The 13,084-nt window shown below is 47.0% G+C and overlaps 6 protein-coding genes across 6 annotated transcripts; 4 read left to right on the plus strand and 2 right to left on the minus strand.

Annotated features, from left to right (window-relative positions):
• Positions 1–596: 596 nt before the first annotated feature.
• Positions 597–1,564, plus strand: TRUGW13939_08379 (uncharacterized protein; the record flags this gene model as incomplete). Its single annotated transcript, XM_035491514.1, has 2 exons — positions 597–611; positions 686–1,564. The coding sequence occupies 2 exons, from the start codon at positions 597–599 to the stop codon at positions 1,562–1,564; spliced, it is 894 nt and encodes a 297-aa protein (XP_035347407.1).
• Positions 1,565–1,734: 170 nt separating this feature from the next.
• Positions 1,735–2,760, minus strand: TRUGW13939_08380 (uncharacterized protein; the record flags this gene model as incomplete). Its single annotated transcript, XM_035491515.1, has 3 exons — positions 1,735–1,827; positions 1,879–2,443; positions 2,504–2,760. 3 exons carry the CDS (start codon positions 2,758–2,760, stop codon positions 1,735–1,737), a joined length of 915 nt encoding a protein of 304 aa, XP_035347408.1.
• A 273-nt stretch (positions 2,761–3,033) lies between these two features.
• Positions 3,034–5,337, plus strand: TRUGW13939_08381 (uncharacterized protein; the record flags this gene model as incomplete). Its single annotated transcript, XM_035491516.1, has 4 exons — positions 3,034–3,291; positions 3,351–4,477; positions 4,531–4,654; positions 4,708–5,337. The coding sequence occupies 4 exons, from the start codon at positions 3,034–3,036 to the stop codon at positions 5,335–5,337; spliced, it is 2,139 nt and encodes a 712-aa protein (XP_035347409.1).
• Positions 5,338–5,753: 416 nt separating this feature from the next.
• On the plus strand, positions 5,754–6,880 carry TRUGW13939_08382 (uncharacterized protein; the record flags this gene model as incomplete). Its single annotated transcript, XM_035491517.1, has 4 exons — positions 5,754–5,798; positions 5,877–5,905; positions 5,959–6,535; positions 6,590–6,880. 4 exons carry the CDS (start codon positions 5,754–5,756, stop codon positions 6,878–6,880), a joined length of 942 nt encoding a protein of 313 aa, XP_035347410.1.
• Positions 6,881–7,033: 153 nt separating this feature from the next.
• TRUGW13939_08383 (uncharacterized protein) lies at positions 7,034–8,455 on the minus strand (the record flags this gene model as incomplete). The annotated part of the gene is made up of 4 exons (XM_035491518.1): positions 7,034–7,164; positions 7,216–8,092; positions 8,149–8,382; positions 8,432–8,455. The coding sequence occupies 4 exons, from the start codon at positions 8,453–8,455 to the stop codon at positions 7,034–7,036; spliced, it is 1,266 nt and encodes a 421-aa protein (XP_035347411.1).
• Positions 8,456–9,410: 955 nt separating this feature from the next.
• On the plus strand, positions 9,411–12,676 carry TRUGW13939_08384 (uncharacterized protein; the record flags this gene model as incomplete). The annotated part of the gene is made up of 4 exons (XM_035491519.1): positions 9,411–9,861; positions 9,916–10,139; positions 10,194–10,910; positions 10,970–12,676. The coding sequence occupies 4 exons, from the start codon at positions 9,411–9,413 to the stop codon at positions 12,674–12,676; spliced, it is 3,099 nt and encodes a 1,032-aa protein (XP_035347412.1).
• Between the last annotated feature and the right edge of the window lie 408 nt (positions 12,677–13,084).

The raw sequence follows: 13,084 nt of genomic DNA on the forward strand, positions 1-13,084 counted from the left end.
ACCAGGGTTGGCTCACGATGCAGGCTGCTGCAGAACTGCGGTGCTACTTAAGATCGAAAAGGCGAAACATACATGACGGAGGGATGAGTTGTCCCGCATCGTTAAAGCGATGCACATGCCAAGACCGATCGCGCGATCGATATGCACATGACTTGGTTGAGCTAACCTCGTTGTATTTGTAGGACATGTTACCTTTGGAAACGAGATTTTTAACAATTGATAAAGGAGACACCGACTGCCTAGGTCGTTTTACAAAGTGTATGCTTCAAAATGAATACCCCCGAAAGTAGATGGGCTAGTATTTTTAAACGGTTTCTAGCTAATTGCAGCTCGGTAATACAGAATCCACTACGGATTGTGGACAGACTCGTGTAAGAAATACTCGCAAAAAGTTGTATTCGGGTATCAATACGAGCGACAGTAACTTCAGTTCATTGGTCGAAAATGTAGTATCAGACGTAGACTACACGCTAATTATTTGCACCTTACTGTCACCCACCAACATTGAACTTGACAGCTGCCCACCATCGATACCATACGTTCTCTCCGTTCACATTCCAGTTCCCTCGTCGCAAAGGCATGGAAATCTCACCACGATGAGCAGACAGTTTGTACGCATCTACCCTATCCATTTACCAACTCTTGCGACACTGCGCCATACTAACGCACGTCAACAAAACAACAGTTTCCCGATTCCGAGGAGTCGGGGTCCGACTTTGACGAAGCTACGACTGACCTGCCATTCCCCAAACCCCTCTCGCGCGATTCCTTTCTTGCTTCCGACTTTGATCCGGCGACATATCTCTCTTCTCTTACAAACCGACATCAAACCCTCGAAGATTTGCGACTCGAGCTGCGCGAGTTAAGCCAAGGGCTGAGCAAACAGCTGCTCGATCTCGTCAACGAGAACTACCAAGATTTCCTGTCGCTCGGCGATTCTCTCAAGGGAGGCGAAGAAAAAGTCGAAGAAGTCCGGGTGGGACTATTAGGTTTCCAGCGAGATGTGTCCGCAATACAAGCCAAGGTTGACGCCCGGGCGGCCGAAATGCAGAGTCTTTTGCAGGAGAAAAAGCAATACAGAGTCAAGACGAATGTTGGAAGGGCTCTCCTGGACATTGCAGAGCGCATTGAAGAGCTAGAACAACGATTGATGATTCCGGACCCGGAGAACCGCAGCACCGCCGCCGCACACGAAACCCCCGACGAAGACTCGGAACTGGAAGACTTCAGCAATGAAAGCTCAGATGATGACGATGGTGATTTGGAAAGCGAAGAACATGAATCCGCTATAATTTCGCTCAAGCGGTTGGAGCACAATGTCCAAAAATTTGTTTACATCATTGCGGAGTCCGAGCAAATAGGCCAAAAACATCCTTTCTTGGTCAGCCAGGAGCCTCGTCTACAAAAGATCAAGTCAACATTACTGCTGGACATCGACACCGCGCTTAAACAACCCAGAAAACCCGGGACCAAAGGTGAAGCCCGCGCAGCCAAAACCCAGGCCCTCCGCGACCTGCTGGAAGCCGAGACGGAAGTAAATGGGCTCAAACAGCTTTCAATCTAAAGTGATTCATCACTTGGCTTGATGTTGTAAATTTCTTTTTGCATAGCGTGGAGTTTTGGGAACCATGAAAACAAAATTAACTGCTTCAATTGATACCATGAGACGCCACAAATAGAAAAATGCTTATATAAAGATACACTCTATGGAAAATATTATACAGGATGGTTTTCTCAAAGTCCAGTAAGGAATTGCCCCTGAGTGGAGTTTTCAGATGTGAACTCTCCGTTGAGACTGAAGCCAGGGCCGTGTGTCGAGCTGAGCACCTATTATGTGTTAGTATTTCAGTAGACCAAATAGGCAAATATGTGACGTACGACTTCGTAAATTTCTTTGGTGATGCGGTCACTCAATTGAGTGGCATCTTTCTTGATCTGCTCAATGGTGGCCCGCAAATTGTCTCGTAGCTGATCGGGTGAAAAGCCCAATTGGCCGATTGGCATCCGAATAACTGCATCTCTCTCACGGTATACAGTACCTCCACGAAGCATCTGCACGCGGATTCCAACGTCGTCAACCACGGTACCAGTCTTGACGTTCGGCATCAGTCCCCTCGGACCAAGGAATCGACCCATTCCGGCTTTGTTCATCGCGTCGAGACTATCCGTGTGACAGATGCATCGTTCAAAGTCAATATTGCCTGCCTTGACAGCATCAAAGACTTCTTGCTCTCCGACAAGCGATGCTCCCGCTGCGAGGGCGTCTTTGGCGTGTTTCGAGCCCGAAGGTGCAATCACACATATCCTCGACTCAGTCTGCACAGCATGAGGGAACCGCACCATGTTTCGGATAACAGGTCCATCCCTTTTCGACTTCAATCTGATATGGACCTCGTACTTGGATGATTCGCGGTCGCGTCCGACTTCGAATGCGCGGATGTATCTGCCATCTTGTGTGAGAAAAGCCAAGTCCGAACTGTCTACCCAGGCCGCGTGATCTTACCTCATCGCATCACAGAGGGCGTAGCGATCAATTAGAGACAAATCATGTTGGTAAAAGTCCCTTGGTTTGTCCTTTTTCTTGGTCTTGCCTTTGTCCTTTTTCCCTTTGGCTTGCGGATTGTTGGTAGCACAGCGAACCTGCTGCCGTTGCAGAGGATAGAGGAAAGGGGCAAGGCGAACATCCTTGCGCAGATATAACCGAGATGACAGCAACATATTCCTTGCTGCCGCTGGCAGGGCTGAGGTCGGTGTAGCCATGGCGATGGGGCGAAATATGTTGTGCTGCCTGCTCACCACCAAGCGACGACTTGCTTTGCTGCGAATGTTTTCGCGGAAGCTGGCAAGCACGGAAAAACAGTTTCTCCGTCGGTCTTTTCTCAGGGTGGGTCCGCCTCCCGGCTAGCGCCAAGCTGCGATTCGCTGTGGGGCATTCACTGAGTCACCCCGCCATCGATATCGATTCTTTTTTTTTTCTTCCTCTCTTATTCTTCTCTGTACGTTTTTTGCAATTGAATCCTGGACCAAGCACACATGGCAACGTTCAAGCTAGTCTGCGCCGGAGGGGCCAACCCGGCCGATGTCCTGCCCGCTACTCTGATTGCTACTTCCGTCAACCAAGCCCGCCCAAGTCCGGTGGTGGAAATCACTTATGAGAATGGCCCTAAACTGCCTGGTGGTGATGTGATTGAGTTCACCGGACAAAGTAGACAGACAGCTTCGGGCCTTGATGCTGTTATCAAGGAGCTTCGCACCACTTTTCCCTTCCTCAAAGGCAAGAATACCGCTCAGGTATGTTTTCTCTGTCTCTTTTTTTCTACTAGTGGGAATCAGTTCTAATGTCTGTGCAGGAAGAAGAATGGCTGTCCCGAGTACATGAATACACCCCCCTCGATTTCAAGGCGGTCGAAGGTCCTTTGCAGCGCCTGGACTCTTACCTGGTTCTCCGTTCGTTCTTGGTCGGCTACTCCCTGTCTGCGCCCGATATCGCCATTTGGGGTGCGCTCCGCGGAAACCGTGTCGTTGTATCTGCCATCCGGAAGGGAACACTCGTCAACCTTACTCGTTGGTTCCGCTTTTTGGAAGAGCTCTGCACGTGGACTACTGGTGCGGTTGATGATATCAATGCGGCAGCAAGGGCAAAGAAAGCGGCCAAGTCCAAGGCCGGTGCTAGCTACGATATTGCTCTGCTGAATACCGACCAGGGTGTCGTAACCCGCTTCCCGCCAGAGCCGTCCGGGTATCTACACATTGGACACGCCAAGGCAGCGCTATTGAACGACTACTTTGCACATGAGAAGTACAATGGCACTCTTCTTTTGCGACTCGATGACACGAATCCCAGCAAGGAGAATATGGAAGAATTCCACGATGCTATTTTGGAAGATTTGGCTTTAATGGGTATTAAGCCTGACAGACTTTCTCATTCGTCGGATTATTTTCAGATGATCCACGATTACTGCATTCAGATGATCAAAGACGGGAATGCGTATGCCGATGACACCGACAAGGACACTATGGCGCACGAGCGTATGGAAGGAATCCCTAGTAAGCGCCGCAATGATTCCGTTGAGGAGAATCTGGCACATTTCGAAGAAATGAAGAGTGGCTCTGAGGAGGGCCAAAAATGGTGTATCCGTGCCAAGATCTCACCAGACAATAAAAACAAGGCCATGAGAGACCCTGTCATCTACAGATGCCAACAAGCCCCGCACCCTAGAACTGGTACTACATGGAAGGTCTACCCAACTTACGACTTCACCTGCCCTATCTTGGATTCGGTGGAGGGAGTATCTCATGCCCTCAGAACCATTGAGTACCGTGACAGAAACCCACAGTACGAGTGGATGCTGGATGCCTTGAAACTTCGCAAGGTCCAGATCTGGGATTTTGCCCGCATGAACTTCGTCCGTACCCTGTTGTCAAAGAGAAAGCTTACCAAATTGGTCGACAGCGGCTCTGTCTGGGGATGGGACGAGTATGTTTATTGAATCCATCCACAACAAATTCCTTTTGCTGACATCGTTCCAGCCCCCGTTTCCCCACGATCAGGGGTATCCGACGACGCGGTATGACTATTCCTGCCCTCAGGGAGTTTATCCTGAAGCAGGGCCCTAGTCGCAATATTATCAACCTCGACTGGAGTATTTTCTGGGTTCGTTTTGTTTACGCCAAATCATAAGTTTCAGTTTCTAACGGATCCTCTAGGCTACGAATAAAAAGCACATCGATCCTGTAGCACCGCGTTTCACAGCAATCTCTAAAGAGGGTGTGGTCAAGGCAACGGTCAAAGGTGCTCCTGCTACTTTCGTCGAAGACAAACCTAAACATAACAAAAACCCGGAAGTTGGTACGAAGAAGGTTGCCTTCAGTGACTCCATCATTTTGGAGCAGGAAGACGCCAAGAGCTTCAAGCAAGATGAGGAAATCACCCTTATGGGCTGGGGTAACGCCATTGTTCGCAAGATTGAAACATCGGGTGACGTCGTGACACATCTCGATCTAGAGCTTCACTTGGAGGGAGACTTCAAAAAGACGGACAAGAAGGTTACATGGTTGTCTAGCGAGGGCCAGCAGCTGATCCCGGTCGAGCTTGTTGGCTTCGACCATCTCCTTACAAAGGATTCCCTGCAGGAAGAGGACAACTTTGAGGATTTCCTCAACCCGAAGACCGAATGGCGCGAAGACGCCTTTGCGGATGAAAACATCACAGAATTGAAACAAGGTGACATCATCCAGTTTGAGCGAAAGACCTTCTACCGACTCGACCGCCCATTTGCCGCAGACGGCAAGCCAGCTGTCTTCTTTGAAATCCCGACCGGAAAGGGTGGGAAGTAATTGTACACATCGACACTTATGAGTGGTATGGGTCTGGTATCAAGCTCTTATTAAAGACGAAGCCTGAGCCATCAAATTTGGAACAATACAAGTGTTTGCATCCAGCCAAGTTCACATGAAAGTTGACTTGCAAGGAAAATTACATGGAGCAATAATTGCCTAAATAATTGTATACGTGCGTACGAGAGTGTATCACATCCACGTAATAGCCACCTTGGAGACACAATCCCTGCAATTAGATAACATGGCCATGCACGTAGGCGCTGCCCCACCTGGGGTGCACGACGTAAACAAGGCTGCCCTAGTTCATCTTCTCTCCTCATCGGATTTGGTACCCAAACCAAAATCTAAGGCTTCAAAAGAACCATCGCTGTTGATATTATCTGAGCAAGAAAGCTATCGACCGAACTGCAAGCATGTCAGTGATTCCGGCTGCCGTCATCATCACATTGCTCGTTTTGGTAAGTCTTTCCTCCCTCAGCGGTATCAGCATCTACTCTTTCTTGTTCCTTCTGCTAATACAAAGTGGCTATAATTAGTTCATCGGCATTTCCATTATTCTAGGGGGGTACATCAATGATTCCCATATAAAATACGACTGACGCTAAATCGCTACAACAGTATAGCATGGTCCCAGACCACCTCCCTCTTTCTTCCATTCCCAACCTCGGTCAATGCCATCGCCACTCTTTTCCCGGTTTTCTCTGTTTTGATCGTTATTGCCGTCAATTCTTTTGCTTCGCGCTTTGAAAGGGCGAATACGCGCTGGGAACAACCAATAACGTCGGGTAATGGTGATGCCAATGGGACCACGACTATAGTTGCTTCATCCACCTTTCGCCCAATCCTCGCCTTCGTCATCGATAATCTCATGACGATTCTTCCCACGGTGCTTGCTACAATATCAGCCACATATATACTGCCAAACGATAATAACTGTCATCTTGAACAGACCTGGCAAACTTACTATCACAACAAAGATGTGAATGCCATTCGCTCGATACAAGACAGACTCCAGTGTTGTGGTTTGCGAAGCACTCATGACAGAGCATGGCCTTTCAAGGATGCGACTCATGATGATAAGGCATGTGAACGCTCAATGGGGTATAAACAAAGCTGTCTAGATCCGTGGAGTGATAACGAGAGAAAAGTTGCCGTGTTAGTCTTTGCAGCAGCTATTCTAGGATGGGGAATCAAGGTATTTAAATCATATCTTAGAACCTCGCTAGTAAATTAACTAACGAAAGCCCAGCTGGGATTCATGTATCTTAGCCCTAGAGGCTCGTGGACTTTCAACAATTCCGCTTTCGGCCGTCCTGCCTGGACTAATGGTGCTAGCAATGGCACTGGAGACTCATCTACGGCTCCAAGGCTGCTTGCTCGCACTTACAATGATGATTCAAGCGATATTCAGAGGGTTAGGGATGAAGAACCTCCATTCACCGATACCGCGCTGGGCGAAAATCCCTCGCTGGATGCCGATGCTCGCGATGTAACTTCGCCTGATGGTCGAGACCTTTCTGGGACAAGTCATTGGGGGTAAAATGTGTGGGGAAAAAGTGTCAACAAAAAGGCTAGTAGGAATGTATTTGTGCTTTTTATGAAGGAAGCTTTAGGGTTTGGGATGGCAATTTTCATGATGACTATGGATTATCATCAGTTCAAGAATTGTCCAAAAACAAAGTATTCAGTCGCGTCAAGAAAACTTCTCCTTTGGATCCCACGTGATATCCAAGAGCCCATCAGCGTAGAGCCCACTCACGATAAGTCGGCCTCGTTTGGAGTCCATATCACCAGTCGTACTGCTTGGGTAGTTCGTTCCGTCATCTATATCCATGAGTCAGGGTTTCTTCTAAAATATGGATATCGACTACATACCAGCATATAGCGTCCGGGCATAGTATTTACTTTGTAGGTTGAACAGACTTCCCGGAAAGGGGCTAAGATCTGGCCCATATCCACGTCGAATCTCTGCAACAACAGACGGTGCTACACATCCGTGTGGCCCTCTTGCCATACAAAAGAGTCTGCCAGAATCTGGAGATCCTGCTGCAATGACTCCGCGAAGAAACTTCCCGTGTCTATCGAAAACAGTTGGGTCGTCAACTTCTAGGGACTCATCGAAACTGAGGCTATGGGGATGAAAGGTTAGGTAGACTTTTTTATAATCCCCAGAAAGAGTATTAGTTTCGGTCTCGCGTTCGTAAATCCTGACAAAGTCGGTGCTACTTGAAGCAACTAATACTTCTTTCCCAGTGGGCGTCACAATAATACCATTGGCATATGGAATCCCCCCAGCAGCGATTGTAAATATTGGTTCGGTTTTTGATGTGAAGTCCACAAAGCTGACCCATCCTAGTGGAAGACCAAGAACTGACTCGGTTAAAGAAAGTACTGGGTGCTTTCGTCTGATAAGATAGTGGTCATTTGTGACATAGAATGAAGTATAGGAAACCGGCGCAACGGAATTTGGGGATCGTATCGTGTGACCACCATCCGATATAGTTGTCACGTAAGTAGCCCGGGCATTTTCGTAGTCGATGTCCATAACCTCCACTGTACCTCCATCGATACCATGGTTGACCACAAACAATCTTGTCAGTGTGCTTCCATCAGCGCGGAAAAAGTTGAGGCCGAGGGGACGGAGAGTAAAACCAGAAGGGAAATCATCAAGCTCTAGGTCCTGGAGGGTACCAGACCCTGCATAGTGGTATAGAAGTAAACGGCCTTCTGGGTGCGGATTTCGTGTTTGGCCCTAAGTTCTCCGGTAGCTAGGTTAGCAGAGATTGGTATCGCATCACAGCCTCGTACCCATAAAGTATTCCAGAATACTCTTCCAGGATCGGAAGTCATGATAGCAAAGCCAAATTTACGATCCAACGCAACTCCCTCGAAAAATCCAACGCGGTCCTTGAAAAGCGTCCAGGCTAGGCCACTACGAAAGGCGAGCCATTGTTCGGGTAGTCGTGGCAGCTCTACCCAAGGCGACAGCAACTTATGCAAGTAGGCCAAGACGGCAGAAATAGTTGCAATGATAGCGGACGCCTAAGACAATCTTAGCGATGGTAGAAATTCCTGGTTGTTCCCATCATACCTGGACGAATGATAGGCCGCCCATCCTGAGTGAGATGCCGTATGAATAAAACTAAAGCTTGAACTTGCGTAACATACCACAGTAAGAATTGTTGGGTCAACGAGAGGATGTGCATCGTGAATCCGAGGAAACAAGGAGACATTAATGTTCCGCGGCTCTGGTCATAGACGCGAGGTCGCTCCTTCCTTCCACTCGCAGGTCACATGCAACTCTAGCCTCTCCATCATTTCTTCTCGAGCAGGGTTTCCGTTTATTTTCAGACCCTACTTTCTAACATCATCTGAGTACCCTATTATTTACATATTTGAGCTTCAATTATTTCCAACGCTGCGGATTTCCTCTTAGCCTAGAGCCGGATTCGTCGGGAAGTCAAAGAAAAGGCTACTTTATACACGCATTAGGGAAAGGACCATCTAGAACAACATTTGGCATCAAAGTATCCATGTACCGTGGTTACATTTGAAATGCATCGCTTTTCCGAACCAATTACATCATTGCAATGTTGTTTATAGATTGATTTTCCCAATCAGCCATTTTAAGGTTTGTGGTTTTTCTGTTTCCCTAAACCCTATTTGTGTATATGCTCTAACATATTTGTTTTATAGGAGAGTTTCGGGTCGAAATATACCGCAGTCTTGGAATGCATACAGTTAAACATTGTACGTCAATTCGGAATCATCAACGGCCAATTATTGGAATTTTTATGCTTCGCATTGCTTTTCTAATGCAATTAGGATGGTTATGGTACGTCACCGTGAGCTTGCAAGGCCTTACACGTTGTTTTGAAGGTAGAACCAGGAAGTTTCCCAGTTTTCGAAAATTTCTGGCAATTCGTTTCACAGGTGAAAAGTTTTCGAGCAAAAGACATTACCAACACATAGTTTGATCAGACTTCATATTTGCCTATCTATACAGGTGTCAAAGTCGGAAGCAGCAGTTAATAGAGGCCTCGTTGAGCAGGCTTTGACAACAGGACCAAATGCCCGACACTGGACAAAACTCGGGTGATGTTGAGAAGCAGCAGAGCCCGGATCGCACGTCGCGAGCCGAGCGGCGTATGTCTCGTGCTGAAAGGCGTATGTCACGGGCAATAAGTGTTGCCCAAGATCCCAATTTAGACGAATATGAGAGATTGGTCAAGTATGTATCAATTTACAGGGAGCCAGGAAAGGGAGATATCCTAGACGAAAGTGGCGAGATGAAACGACTCTGGTACGCTCCCTGGAAGAAGACATGGGTACCAGCGAAAGAGGCACTGGATTCAAGTCAGCATTTCCCTGATGACTGGCTTATAACCGATATCAAGCAAGGCTTGACGGAAGAGGAGGCAAATAATCGTCGACGTCGTTCTGGGTGGAACGAATTAATATCCACGAAGGAGAATCCGATTGAAAAGTTCATTTCTTACTTTCAGGGTCCGATCTTATATGGTATGGTCATGAAGCTGTTTACTGGTTTAGATACTGACTTGGCCGTAACAATAGTCATGGAAATAGCCGTACTACTTGCAGCTGGTCTCAAAGACTGGGTCGACTTTGGAGTTATCATTGGTATTTTATTCCTCAATGCTACCGTTGGATGGTATCAGGAAAAGCAGGCAGCGGATGTTGTGGCTAGCCTTAAGGGAGATATTGCACTGAGATGCATAACCGTTCGTGATGGCCATGAGCAAGAAATACTAGCTCGTGAATTGGTCCCGGGGGATGTGGTATGACCATTTTAGTACTCAAAGGCTTCGATTCTATCATGCTAACGTCAAAAGGTGGTTGTGGGTGAAGGAAGTGTCGTCCCCGCAGATTCCAAAGTAATCTGCGCTCATGATGATCCCAATGGCTTTGAAGAATTCAAGCGTATGCAAGCAGAAGGAGCCTTCGATGACTCGTCGAATGAAGAAGAGGAGAATGCCCAAGGTGGTGAAGAGCGTCAAGAAGACGAAAAGGAATCTGATGGCGACAAGTCACAAAAGAAGGAAACGGAGGGCGATGAAGATGAGATGAAAGAAAGTCGAAAGGGTTATTCGTTGCTGGCATGCGATCATTCCGCGATTACAGGTGAATCCCATGCCGTGGATCGATACATGGGAGATATAATCTACTACACAACAAACTGCAAGCGTGGGAAGGCCTTTGCAGTGGTACAAACAACGGCCAAAACATCCTTTGTTGGAAGAACTGCAAGCATGGTAGCAGGTGCTAATGATAAAGGACACTTTGAACTTGTCATGGATAATATTGGAACATCTCTACTAATCCTTGTCATGGCATGGATTCTTGCTGCATGGATTGGCGGATTCTACCGGCATATTCCAATTGCCAGTCCTGGCAAACAAACACTGTTGGAATACACATTGGTGCTTTTAATTATCGGAGTTCCGGTTGGGTTACCTGTGGTTACTACAACAACAATGGCAGTTGGGGCAGCCTACCTGGCTCGCAAGCAAGCAATTGTGCAAAAGCTAACGGCTATCGAGTCACTTGCAGTATGGGACCTTGGTATTTACATCATACAGAATTGTCTCCTTGCTAACATTATGGGCAGGGTGTTGATATTCTTTGCTCAGACAAAACCGGAACTCTCACGGCTAACAAATTGAGTATCCGAAACCCATATGTCGCCGAAGGGGTTGATGTCAATTGGATGATGGCAGTAGCCGCCTTAGCATCATCCCACAACATACAATCGCTAGATCCTATTGACAAAGTGACTATTCTGACACTTAAACAATACCCGAAAGCAATGGAGATCCTTCAACAGGGATGGAAAACCGATAAATTCACGCCATTTGATCCCGTTTCGAAGCGGATAGTTACCGTGTGTCATTGTGAAGGCGTCCGTTACACCTGCACTAAGGGCGCTCCAAAGGCAGTTTTGACCTTGACTAAATGCTCCCCTATGACGGCAGAAATGTACAAAAAGAAAGCACAAGAATTTGCTCACCGTGGATTTCGATCACTTGGAGTAGCCGTCCAAAGGGAGGGAGGGGATTGGCAGCTATTAGGCATGCTACCCATGTTCGATCCACCGCGGGAGGATACGGCCCAGACAATTTCCGAAGCACAAGCTTTGGGAATCAGTGTGAAAATGTTAACAGGCGACGCTATCGCTATTGCAAAAGAGACGTGCAAGATGCTTGCATTAGGCACCAAAGTCTACAACTCAGAACGGCTAATCCATGGTGGCCTCAGTGGTGCAATGGCTCATGATTTGGTTGAAAAGGCGGATGGATTTGCGGAAGTTTTCCCAGAACATAAATACCAAGTGGTACAAATGCTTCAGGAACGTGGCCATCTTACTGCAATGACAGGTGATGGTGTCAACGATGCGCCATCTTTGAAAAAAGCAGATTGTGGTATCGCGGTTGAAGGGGCGTCAGAAGCGGCGCAATCGGCCTCAGATATAGTCTTTTTAGCCCCTGGACTGTCAACAATCATTGACTCGGTGAAAGTAGCGAGACAAATTTTCCACCGCATGAAAGCCTATATTCAGTACAGAATTGCACTCTGTCTGCATTTGGAAATCTACCTCGTCACGACGATGATTATTCTCAACGAAACAATTCGGCCAGAGTTAGTTGTCTTCCTAGCTTTGTTTGCCGACCTGGCTACAGTTGCAGTTGCGTACGACAATGCCTCGTTTGAACTGAGACCGGTTGAATGGCAGCTCCCCAAAATCTGGTTCATCTCGATAATTTTGGGTATACTGTTAGCTCTAGGCACATGGACGATCCGTGGAACTATGTTTCTTCCATCTGGCGGTGTTATCCAAAACTGGGGGTCTATACAAGAAGTTATTTTCCTTGAAGTTGCATTGACTGAGAACTGGTTGATTTTCGTCACACGGGGGGGAGATACACTTCCATCGATCCCGCTGGTTGGAGCTATTGTTGGCGTTGACATCCTAGCGACAATTTTCTGTCTCTTTGGGTGGTTTACCAATACGAATTTTAAGACTGACCCCGCAGACAAGTATCATGAAACAAGAAATGGTTGGACAGATATTGTGACTGTGGTCCGCATTTGGGGCTTTTCTCTCGGAGTAACAATAGTGATTGCGCTTGTTTATTTCACATTGAACAAGATGGAATGGCTTAATAACCTTGGGCGGAAGTCAAGAAGCAAAGGGGACATTCAAATGGAAAATACGCTCAGCCACCTTTCTCGCGTTACGATCGAGCATGAGAAGGAAGGTGAGGCCAAGGGTCGATACTATTTGACCGCGGCCCGCGAGGAAGAGGAAGCAGAGTAAACTAAAAAAAGAATTTCCCCCCTTGTTTTTTTACCATTTGAAAGCGATATGTTGCCTGATAATCGGAGATTGTAGTGTTTGGCCGACGAAGAGTCCGTGGTAATTATCCTGTTAAGTTTATGAACGTTTCTGCATAGGTTTTCTGCAAATTGGACACGCTAGATAGCTACTTGAGGAATATATTAATTAATTAACTTAATGAATTGTATGGCACTTGAGACTCATCATTTATTAATTCAAAGAAGTATTGATATTCCAAAAGTAGGGCTATCAGGACCACGTGATATTGAGTGGACAGTTACAAAAGTAAAAAGGTGACAACCACAACCTCTGTTTTTAAATTTTTGAATTGGGAAATTAACTATATAAAATGAATGTAATTCCCAAAGCAAGAATAATCCATCGCGA

This window comes from Talaromyces rugulosus, chromosome IV (genome assembly GCF_013368755.1).
Source record: "Talaromyces rugulosus chromosome IV, complete sequence".
Classification (NCBI taxonomy): domain Eukaryota; kingdom Fungi; phylum Ascomycota; class Eurotiomycetes; order Eurotiales; family Trichocomaceae; genus Talaromyces; species Talaromyces rugulosus.